The 12,408-nt window shown below is 35.0% G+C and overlaps 1 protein-coding gene across 8 annotated transcripts in view; it reads right to left on the bottom strand.

Moving 5' to 3' along the window:
- Positions 1 to 12,408, bottom strand: part of MARK1 (microtubule affinity regulating kinase 1) — a 142,524-nt gene that overhangs the window by 47,203 nt on the left and 82,913 nt on the right. For 4 of the 8 annotated variants that reach the window (XM_065938362.1, XM_065938360.1, XM_065938363.1 and 1 more), the window contains exons 4-6: positions 7,419 to 7,467; positions 6,244 to 6,309; positions 2,660 to 2,730 (exon numbers count right to left, since the gene is read on the bottom strand). In XM_065938362.1, the coding sequence (XP_065794434.1) occupies positions 2,660 to 2,730; positions 6,244 to 6,309; positions 7,419 to 7,467 (186 nt within the window). Of the gene's footprint in view, positions 1 to 2,178; positions 2,246 to 2,659; positions 2,731 to 6,243; positions 6,310 to 7,418; positions 7,468 to 12,408 lie in introns of all 8 variants that reach the window. The other 4 variants (XM_065938364.1, XM_065938365.1, XR_010663476.1 and 1 more) reach the window with 3 other exon arrangements.

Below are 12,408 nucleotides of genomic sequence, written 5' to 3'. Positions count from 1 at the left end.
TATATCACAGATGACAGAACTGTGCTGATAGCATTATGTTTTTCAAGTCACCTTCTCTTGATACAGCAAACATGAACTTCACCTTAGGATAGTTTCTATGAAAGCAGTTCTATAGGCACTTCTGGAATAACAATCTCCTGCGTCTTAAAGACTTAAGAAGGGAAAGATAATTTATAATACCACCACACTGATCTAGTAGGATACAATTTCTACAATGAAAGAAGCTCTGGCTTCTAACTCACTCACATTAAGAATCCCTATCCACAAATCCAAGTTTTACTGCATTAATCTATGGTCAGACCCTCCCATCTCAAAACCTTCTGTACCTCCAGAAATGCAATGTATGAACTTCTTTATGATCCTTTTGTTACAGATCTCAAAAACATGACTGACAATCAGTGTCGCACTGACCCTAAAACAAGACATGTCAACGTTTTGCCACGAGGTGCAATTGTGGGGTTTGCTTTGCAATTATTTATAAGTGGGTCAGGAATTCCCAAGCTTCAAGTCGTAGCTTTGATATTGGGAAGGCTAAACCAACATTGTGATTTTCTTGTAGGCCTTCAACTCTTAAGGGAATGCAGAGGTACTGTAGGAGCAATAGCTGCTAAATTGGTCCTAAACTGTCGTAGTATTTTTGCTATACTTCATGGTAGAGTCAAGGACATACATGTATAGGTGTGTATATACCCTTACTAATATAGTATGTTCCCCTTCACTGTTAAACTCTTAAAAGTAATTGCACGAAATACAGAGCAAATAAAAAATAAAATAAATATACATTAACTAGAGTTTTAATTAAACCTATAAAGAAAAATAAACTTGGCAAAAATAAATATAAAAACAAAAACAACTTTTTGACAAATAACTACAAAATTGTGTGTGTGTTTTCATTGTTTTTAAAATTGTGAGTTGGTTACCTATTTAATTTGGGGGGAACACATATAGATACTAAAATACATTTAATATTTATAATAGAGAATTATTTTTTAAACTTCCATTGTTTTACATTTTAAATAGAATTCATTTCATATTCAACCTCTGATCTCATTTCAAAGTAATCCAGATTTCATTAAAAAAAAAAAAGAGCCACTTAATAATTACTTGGATCTTTATGAAAATATCTGTGTCCCAGGCTCCCATCCTGCTTACACCTGTCAGTAAAGAGGAGTAAGCTCTTTAAAACAAAAGGCATTTTCACATTCTCTAACTCCATATAGTACCTAGTACAATTTTCGACCACAGTGTGTTTTTAACAATAAATAAATAAAACCAACCAACTAAAAGAAGAGTAAGCAGTGACAGTCCTTCAAATACCGACTTAGATTTCAATGGAAATATCTAATGTCAACTGGAATTTTCTTCCTAGTTGGCTACTAAAGATAGAGTGACTGAGATGGAGAGAACAATGACATCTGAAGTGATGATTGTGGTTCTTTACTTAAGTAAACCTGGACTTGCAACCCAGCATAGAAAAGAATTTAACAGTATGTGGCTGATCGCTGTTCAGCTTCTCAATGTTGCTTCCTCATTACCAGCTGTCTTTAGATTCAGCTATTTTAAGTCAAATGCTTCTAAGATCCATTTCAAATATAATGAATGGCTGTATATATCTTTGGTCTAAAGCATTTTATATATTGTGTTCCAAAAAGTAATGATTCTGTCAGATATTAATAATAGATGTTTCCCAAAATAAACTCACTCCATGATCAATTCAGAGAGTGTTATGTCAAAGAAATAGTCAAAAAGGTATTTTCCTCCCGTCTTCTTCAGGACTTCTATGATTGTTTACATGTTAACATATATGCAAAAATCTCACAGTGGAACATTTCATATTAGTATGACCCAATCTTACTGATTACAGGATCACTTTAATTGCAGAATCATGCTTACAGAAGAGATACTGAACTATTTTTAAATGAGTATTTTAAATTCACTAAGGCAAAGTTTGGCATATAGTAAGTTATCTGTTGAAACTTTACTTCAGTAAATTTTATGAACAATTTACAATTTATTAATCTGACATTGCTACAGTAATTTTTAAAGTGTGCTAATTTTAATTACTTCATTCCTAAATATTAGAAACAAAAGCTTAGATGAACTTAAATTGCTTTTTCTTATTTTATCATTTATGTAACAAATCATAATCAAGTCGACCTGGAAATACCAATATCTTACCATATTCTTCACACTGGCAAGGTTCCTTCCCTACTCGACTAAATAAAATTGATCATAGTCTTTAAACCTACAAAAATAGGAGTTCCAAAAGCAAGATATCTTTAATTACTTAAAAAAATACAAAAACCTTTTTAAACAGTACACAGTTAAGTTGTACACATAAAGCTAGTAATACTTAATAATAATTCCTGGATAAATGTTTAAGTATTTGTTTTCTATCTCACTCTAGGTCTCTACTTCCAAGACTATCAAAGAGTTATTAATAAGAGTCTCAACTATAAACATTTTACTATTTATGATGATCTAAAAATAACCAATTATAACTACTTTACAAATTTCTTTTTCAGTTTTCCATCTTAAAAAAGAAAGTATGAATTTTTCTTTTTAAAGTACCATGTACTCTGAATTCTGGTTTGTGATACTGTCCATTGTACATCACTAAAAATATCAGCAAAACAAAGTTGAAAACTACTTTCCATACCTGCCTAAATTTTGCACGGGCCTCTTTTTCTTTCATTCTTCCATGGGCAACTAAGTAATCAAATACTTCACCTGAATCAGAAAGGTAAAGCAGGCAGTAAAATATACATAGATTTTCAGTTAACAATATATGCAATGTCAAGTTTTTGCCTTGTTTTTAAAGAAGCTTTTGGCCCACACTTTTCTGATAGTTCTATATAAATTAAAACCTATTACATGATAGAAAAAAAGGGAAAAAGACATATAAAACCGAATATTGGTAGCAGCTTATGAATCAGCAGAACTCCTTTAATAAAAAATCATAAAAACATTAAGAAAACTTTCTTTCTTCTTTCCAGCACTATGTGAAAATACAGTCAACTCTTTATTATCCATTCAAATAAAGTGAAGCCACAGCACGGGCAACCAAAAATTACATTTGGCTCTGTATTTGGGGCTTACATTTCAAATAAAATACCAAAAGGCATATTATGTTGGTTCACTCTCTTAAAGTCTAGTGATCATATAATCTTGGTCAAATCCCATCTATCTCCACCCACACTGATTTCATTCTTATCCTTCATGTTTTGATCATGCTCATTCTCATGATACTCATTTCACCTGCACTGGTACTTAACTCCTTACTGAACAGAATGAAACCACCCTGTGTGCATCTCCTGTTACCCTAGAGGAGCTGCAACCTTCCTGAATGCTGTCATCACACCCATACTTTACCTGCATGACCATCCCCATGACAGGACACTGAGTGGATAGACAATACAAATTTGTTGAAATAATTTAAAGATACTAGAAACTAAAAATTTTCTAATAGATCCTTTACATGTAAGTTTTTTTCATTTTTCTCTAATTAATAATAATAAACCTAATGTTCAGTTACATTATGAAAGATAAAATACTTCAGTGTAAGGGATTAAAATTTTATATCCTTATAATTGGTACCATATAGACAAACATGTATAGTAAAACTCACCAAGTGGCTTAAAGAGTTCTTATAAAGTACAGCAAAGTGGTTAAAAACTCAGGTTTTAGAATCAGACTAATTTTGGTATGAATCCTGATTTAGCCCTTAGTTGCTACGGGGAGATATTAGGAAGATTTCTTAATTATGTTAAGACCCCTTTTCTCCCTATTGCCTATCTCACATGGTTGTTGTGAGGATTAATGAAATAATGCACGTGCTTAGCACAGTGACTGGCATATAGTAAGCACTCAATAAATTATATATTTGTATCTAGGTATACAGATATATTACATATACATATATGCAATATCAATCCTAGGACATAAGTAAAATGTTAAAAATCAAAATGCAATGATGTACGTATGTCAGATGAAACTAATACATCTACAATGTTAGCAGATTATATAAAGCATACTTAAATGATTAAATGGGATGATAAAAACAGAGAAATGAATAAATGCTCTAGCTGACCCATCATAGCAGTTAACTCTAGATATGCGAATTTAGGCTGGGAAAGATATAATATATACGGCAGGGGTTCAAAAACCTGGACTGCCCTTAAGTTCTGCCTGAAATGTTCATACCCCAGATGTTTACATGACCCAGTCCTTTACTGATTATATAGTACTTGTTTATGATACGCTTCCCCAACTAGAATGTCATCTTTTTGATGGCAATGACCTTGTATCTGTTCATCCATGTGTTGCTCGCACCTCGAATACCACCTAGTACGTAGTAAACATTTAATAAACAATGTTTGCATGAACAACAGGAGAAATACACACACCACTGTGGATTAGCCCTGATGCCTACTTTTAATAGGTTCCCTTGAACAAAACATGGTTCATATAAGAGTTGCCTGCCCTTCTAATCACTGAAGATCTTTTGCCCCAGGAATGAACCAGAGTCAAGAGATGTACTCCTCAAAGAGGCCGTTTTTCATGCTAAGTTTCCAGTGTGCATGTCTGATTCAATCCTAAAATATCGATAAATTTTAGAGGAAACATATTGTTTTATTTACCAGAGTCATCTTGTCATTTATGGGTTTAAAAGGTAAGAGAAGAGGTCGATTCTAGATTTACTGCTACGGAACTGCGATGGTTTTGTTACAGGATCACTGACTGGCAAGGCTCAAAGGAAACCTATCACCAGGAATCAGAATTAAGTGAGAGACCACCTGGTTTGGGATGAGCTAAAGTACACACCCCTCTAGCCTACCCTACACCCCACTGCCCGCCAGCGCTACTGAAGGAGAGCGGTGAGGCCCCCGGGTGCTGTCTATCACTCCAGCCCTTGCTCCCCTTCATCAGCACCAATAGAGCTGACTGTACTTACCATTAGCTGCTAAAGCAGTACCACATTAGCACTAACCCAGCCTTGTGGTGGGCCTTCATAAAAACAGAACAATGCCCAGAGATCTGTAGCTGTCTATAAGTTCTCATATCAAAGCCATGTCTAGCCCTTCTCTTGAGACTTTAGATCACTAAAAAAAGTTTAACTGAACTATAAACACACAGGATTCCCATACTGATGAACTGTTCATTTTCCTTTAAACTAAAGAAGAGTTATGTGAAGAAAGAATTCATTATGTGGTATTTGAAGGTTCATTAATTTTATTATAGACTAACATTTTATGCAAGTTTGCATGACTATTAATATTTTTAAAAATCTTATGATAATAAAAAACATTAATGATTTAGGTTTGGGGTTACGTAAAAAACTTACATGAAGTATTTTTAGGGTTTTAAAAAAGTGATGCAAAAACCCAAATCTATTAAAATACTAAAAAAACAATTAAAATATTTAATATTTGTAGTAAATTTTTTTAAAAATCTAAGAGACAGTATAAAAATACATAGTCTAGATGTTGTAGATTAAAATAAATCGTCTTTATTCAAGTTACAGAAAATCAAAACATCATAAAAATCTACATCCTTTTTTAGCTAAAAGGACTCAAAACTAGACTCAACACTGTTTTCCTATTGATTAGCAAAAAAAGGTTAATTAGACAAGTTGGTTTAAATAATTTCCAATGCCCTCCTTCTTTAATTGCTTTAATTCTATATAAGTCCTTAAAACCTTCAAGATCCTCTTTTTACTTATTTCCCTGTCAACTCAGTATTCTAATTTATGAAATATATACATCAATACTTGTTTAAATTGAAACGTTTTATAGATTATCTTGAAGATGTATGTATAGTGAGAATCTGTAATACGTGATCCGTGAAACAAAAATGTGACCTAGAACAGGCTATAAACATTACTAAAAACATTCTGGGTTTGAGATTTCCTATTTATAGCCAAGAGAAAATAGTATTAGAAGATAATAATAATAATATAATATTAAGATGAGTGGTGAAACATTCATAGATAACAATGCAAATTTAATTTTGAAAAACGTCCTTAAATAATTTTTAAATAAGCCAAAGTCCAATTTTTAAATGTAGGATCAACAGGTCTTGAAACCAAACACTGAATTTTCCTAAAGACACCATTGAAAGGCATTTTAATAAAACTAGAGATTCATTAACAACAATAAAGACATAGATATTATAATGAGCTTTCAGGTATTAATAATTCTACATGTCTCATCAAAGATAACTTTTCATTCCCCTCATCCTTACCCCCACTCGCGTATTCCATGACTAAATAGAGAGTCTTCTCTGTTTCAATAACTTCAAACAATTTTACTGAAAAAAGAAATTAGAGATATAACTCTGTAATTGTGAGCATACTACATATGCTTTAAGAAAATTTAAGGTAACACTAAACCAAAGGAAAAGTTGAGCATTTACTAATAAAAATTACTACTTATAATTTAAAGTTTAAAACTTTTCCCAAGGATTATTACTACCATGGAAGTTAACTATCACAAAATGATTTGGAACCAACTGTTAGCTCAAAAGAGAGTTAAGTTTGTAGGAATAAAAACCTTATCCCCTTACAAATTAGAATAAGGTAATAAAAAGGAAAATCTTAGAATAACAAAATTTTAGTGAAAGCTTAAAAAGATACTATTATCATAATGATTCAATCAAAAATGTTAAATAATCTTTGGTACAGAAATAAAAAATCTTATAATTATGTGATATTTTAAGTTTCTGATTAAAATCTACTAAATTATCAGACTTATGTAGTTGAAATTATATACCACAGGGAATTACATTTGTATCTCTAATATACAAGATTTTTTTAGTGCATAAGAAACACATTTCAAGAATAAACAGATTAAAAGAAGAATTGCTTCTTTACTTCTTATAATCCAATGACTTTGAGTAATATGTAAATTAATTTACAAATAAATTTATCTGTAAATATGGGGAAAAATAGAACTTATGAAAATAAGTTCACTAAAATTGAATATTTTTATTTATTTTCTTTAAAATTTCCTTTAAAATTCAAACTAGTTATTTTGCCTATAGACTATGAACAAACCCAAGTCCATATTGCCAAAATATCTGGAATTATTTCTTATCAATACCTAAATGGCATGCAATCTCTATTTAGAGAGATTTAATAAGGAGATACAAGAAACATCTGTATACAGCAACTCCAAGTCAAATGTATTATTTTAGTGAAGAGTAGAAGATAGCAAGGTAGTAGAAAAATACAATTTGTAGCCTTCAGTTAACTTCTTTATAATATTTTTACCCAAAGTAACACTTTCTGAGATTATCATTTAGGTTATCACTTTTCTTCTTTTTATATAGAACATCCTTAAAACTGTATCATTTCAAATAGCCTCAGTAGTATTTAAGGAAAATATTTTATCATTAATTGTGAAATATAAATTTCATACCTATGTTAGGGTGATTCAATATCTTCATTATTCGTACTTCTCGAAACAACTGTGAAAGAAAACAGGAAACATTTCTGCTAAAAAAGAACACTCAAGCAGAGAACCAATCAAAACATTTATTTAAAGAAATTTATCTTCTTATAAGACACTACAGGATTCTGGTCAAATAAGAGATTTATTTCACAATGCCAATTCTACAAAGACTTGGTTTCCAGGACAATGTTAATTAATTGACCTCAAATGGTTCTGTGTGTGTGTGTGAATATACCATATACAATAAAAAAACAATCAAATACTCATTACTAGGAATAAAAGAAAAATACTATGGAAATGAAACTAAACATACATTCTTATGATTTTTATCCAAAAACAACATTCTCAGGAGGTGGGGGGCCTGACTCTTTAGTTATCTCTACTGGTTGATCACACTATAAGCAATTATGAATAAAGGTATATAAACCATTTAGCTTTTGTGTGGACATAAATTTTCAACTCACTTGGGTAAATATCAAAGAAGATGATTGCTGAGTGGTACAGTGGAGTATGTTTAGTTTTGTAAGAATCCAGCAAACTACCCTCCAAAGTGGCTGCACCATTCTGCATCCCCATCAGCAGCTGAGAGTTCCTGTTGTTTCACATCCTTGCCCCCATTCAGTGTTGTCACTGTTCTGAACTTTCACCATTTTAAAGGAGTGCAGGAAAAAAATAAATAAATAAATAAAGGAGTGCAGGAAGCCCCAGTGGCTCAAGAGGTAAAGAATCCACCTGCAATGCAGGAGATGCAGGAGACTTGGGTTTGACCTCTGGGTCAGGAAGATCCCCTGGAGAAGGAAATGGCAACTTATTCCAGTATTCTTGCCTGGGAAATCCCATAGACAGAGGAGCCTGGCAGGTTGTAGCTCATAGGGTCACAGAGTTGGACACGCCTGAGCACACACATGCAATGCAATGGGTGTGAAGTGGTATCTGTTGTTTTAATTTATTCTAGTTAGAGCAATAATATACAGCCATTGGGTTCCTATATCTCAAAGATGTCTAGAATATATCGTTCTATGTATAGTTTCCTCTTTTTCAGGTGGATTTCTTTTTTTTTTTCTTTTTTTTTTCAGGTGTACAGCAAAGTGATTCAGTTACACATACATATATCCTATATCCATATATGTCCTTTTTTAGAGTCTTTTCCATTATAGGTTATTACAAGATATCGAGTATAGTTCTCTGTGCTATACAGTCAGTCCTTGTTGGTTATCTATTTTATCCTTTAGTAGTTTTTGCCAAGAAGTGAGGAAAAAAACAAAAACAAGCAACAGCATAAATGTGTGTATAAGCTGGGTATGTGCTGGCTTAAAGTGACAGGCAGTGATGGACAGAAGAGCAGCTGCTGCTGGAAGAAGTGATGACGGGGGTTTTAAGTGCTTAACTGACTTGGAACAATGAAGTTCCAGAATCATGCCCGGCCAATCACCCTTATTCCTAAAGAAACACTTAAATTGTCAGCTAGACTTGTCATCAACCTTCCAAATCTAGAGAATTTGGGTCAACTGAACAGTAGTAGCACATGGATTCAGTAAAGGCTTATGATGTCTCTTCTACATGACTCCCCATAATCCCTTCTTAAACTCTAATATTACAGTTGGCCGCACAGAGGAGAGACTGGACAATGTCAAAGTCTTCTGCACCAGTCACTTGAGTCAAAGGGAGCAGAAGAGGGAGAGACAGTGAGTTGCTTACGCATATGTGATTTTTCCACCCAGAACACATCCTTACTAGCAAAGATGCCTACCTTATCCATGCTTGCTCTTCCTTAGTAAAGGGGGAGAGAGACAGGTGAGGGAGAAAGGAGAGTTGAACATTTAGACCAACTTAAGAAGGTTACCCTGACATGGAGAAATGTTGTAAAAATCACTGCATGCCTGTGTAGTACAAGAGACATGGGAGATGTGGGTTTGATCACTGAGTTGGGAAGACCCCCTGGAGAAGAAAATGGTAACCCACTAGTCAAAACTATGGTTTTCCCAGCAGTCATGTACAGATGTGAGCGTTGGACCATAAAGGAGGCTGAGCACTGAAAAACTGATACTTCTGATCTGTGGTGTTGGGGAAGACTCTTGAGAGTCCCTTGGACTGCAAGGAGATCCAACCAGTCAATCCTAAAGGAAATCAGTCCTGAAGATTCATTGAAAGGACATATGCTGAAGCAGAAGCACCAATACTTTGGCCACCCAACGTGAAACTCTGATTCACTGGAAGAGACTTTGATACTAGGAAAGATTGAAGGTGGGAGGAGAAGGAAGCGACAGAGGAAGAGATGGCTGGATGTCATCGCCAACTCAATGGACATGAGTTTGAACAAACTCCAGGAGAAAGTGGAGGACAGGAAGGCCTAGCATGCTGCAGTACATGGGGTCTCAAAGAGTCAGACACGAAAGAGTGAACAACAACAACCAGTATTCTTGCCTGCAAAACACCATGGACAGAGGAGCCTGGTGGGCTATACAGTCCGTGAAGTTGCAAAGAATCGGACATGACTGAGCGAACTAACCATCATATGTCCAGGCCAAGTCAGGGCAACAAGTTTTCCACTGTTTTAGACCAACATTTATATGAGCTTCCCCCAATTTTAAAATTTCAGTGTGATTAAAACGCACATAAGAATTAACCAGGAAAAAAACAGAAGTTCATGAACATATTAAGTAGTCTCATATTACTATTTGAGTTTCTGATTCTAATTTCTAGTCCAAGTTTTCCTCTTGAAACTGTGACATCATATGTTCCTGGCATAGACAAATTTAGCAGGAGAGCTCTGGATTCACTAATACCTTTCAAACTATTGTTTCAACTTTTCTGTTGGCTGGGAATTAAGGCCAGGGTTTTAAGACTGGGTATTGAATTAGAGAATAAATGCTGAGAGAAGGCTTGAGATGGATGGGTCTATGACTGAAGGGCAGGGACTTCACTGTCTGGACTTTGTGACAGCTGTTCTGGTTGTTCAGAGGTTTTTACGGTTTCCTCCTTGATTCTTGACTCTTTTAGATAACTGAGGTTAGTGAACAAGCCTCAGTTCTGTGGACAGGTGTTCACTTTTCAGTTCAGTCCTTCCTGGTTAGAGGTAAGGATCAGGATTAGGCAAACTCCAGTGAAGAACTAAAGAGTCTCTTGATGAAAGTGAAAGAGGAGAGTGAAAAAGTTGGCTTAAAGCTCAACATTCAGAAAACTAAGATCATGGCATCTGGTCCCATCACTTCATGGCAAATAGATGGGGGAAACAGTGGAAACAGTGGCTGACTTTATTTTTCTGGGCTCCAAAATCACTGCAGATGGTGACTGCAGTCATGAAATTAAAAGACGCTTACTCCTTGGAAGAAAAGTTATGACCAACCCAGACAGCATATTAAAAAGCATAGACATTACTTTGCCAACAAAGGTTCATCTAGTCAAGGCTATGGTTTTTACAGTGGTCATGTATGGATGTGAGAGTTGGACTATATAGAAAGCTGAGAGCCGAAGAATTGATGCTTTTGAACTGTGGTGTTGGAGAGGACTCTTGAGAGTCCCTTGGACTGCGAGGAGATCCAACCAGTCCATCCTAAAGGAGATCAGTCCTGGGTGCTCATTGGAAGGACTGATGTTGAAGCTAAAACTCCAATACTTTGGGCACCTGATGCAAAGAGTTGACTCATTTGAAAAGAGCCTGATGCTGGGAAAGATTGAGGGCAGGAGGAGAAGGGGACGACAGAGGATGAGATGGTTGGAGGGCATCACCGACTCGATGAACATGGGTTTGGGTGAACTCCAGGAGTTGGTGATGGACTGGGGGGCCTGGTGTGCTGTAGTTCATGGGGTCGCAAAGAGTCGGACACGACTGAGCAAATGAACTGAACTGAACTGATTAGTGTTAATCAATACATATTTGCCTTATTTATTTCTTCTTTGAACTACTCTGTTCCTTCCAACCTCTTCCATTCCTTCTGCTTATTACTTTTTTGATGGTGGAAAAGTCTATTCTATTTATTAGTAGTCAAGTGGACATGGCCAAGACTATGCCCATCATATTTACTCTCAAAGCATCATAGTCAGTCAAACGCCCATCATCACCTCTACCAGACCTGCTCAGTGTGCTGTCCTGGGACCTGTCAGTGTTAAAGGACTTTTTCATCATCTCCGTGTTCTTGGGCATATAGAGAACTCTGGCCATGGAGAAATCGACAAAGGCAGTGGTCAACCTTGCTCCCCACAAGGAGAGCTCTTCTGGGCTGTCATCAGAGTCACAGTATGCTCGGCTCATAAGAGGAGGCTGACATTCATATCTTCTTGGGCCTTTTAACACAGCCTTCTTGGCCTTTCAAGTATTTTGCTCTTATTTGGTTTGAGGAGAGGCAGAAGCTCTTCTTTGTCTCCACCGCAAACCTTGTAAAAATTCAACTGCTTCTTTCACAGCAGTTTACTGGCCCATTAATGTGAAGGGCAGGTGCTGCCGTACCCTGCAGGTGATGTTCAGTTCTAAGAGAAAGGGCTTTGTACACACTTTCTCAGAGACACCAGTCACTGAGGAATTTTATGTACAATTTGCCTATATTAACATAACCCTACAGATTAAACTCTCAGCTTTTTAATTTCTAGCATTACCATTTCATTCCTCTTTTACTTCAGACATTATTATTAGGACATCAAATATTTTATGAAGTTATTGCTAGTACCAGTATAAAAACTTAGGCTAACTTCTTAAGTTCTCCCCATTAAATAGTTCAGAAAAAGAAATCTGAATATACTTAAATTAGTATATATTAGATGATTTCTAACTAAAAAACATAAAATGCTTAGTATTACTTCTAAACTTGACAACTTGTAGTCAATTATTAAATGCAAAATAATAGGTTCTGCCACTTTGCCTAAATTTTACCTTCATATATGAATGATAATTTTTTTTTTTATGAACTGGTACTAATTTTATAGTGCTACAGTCTTTCCAAGGGCTTGTATGGATATCACT

The sequence above is a fragment of the Muntiacus reevesi genome, chromosome 5, assembly GCF_963930625.1.
Source record: "Muntiacus reevesi chromosome 5, mMunRee1.1, whole genome shotgun sequence".
NCBI lineage: Eukaryota > Metazoa > Chordata > Mammalia > Artiodactyla > Cervidae > Muntiacus > Muntiacus reevesi.
The sequence above is the reverse complement of the archived record's forward strand: the minus strand, read 5'-3'. Positions and strand labels throughout refer to the sequence as shown.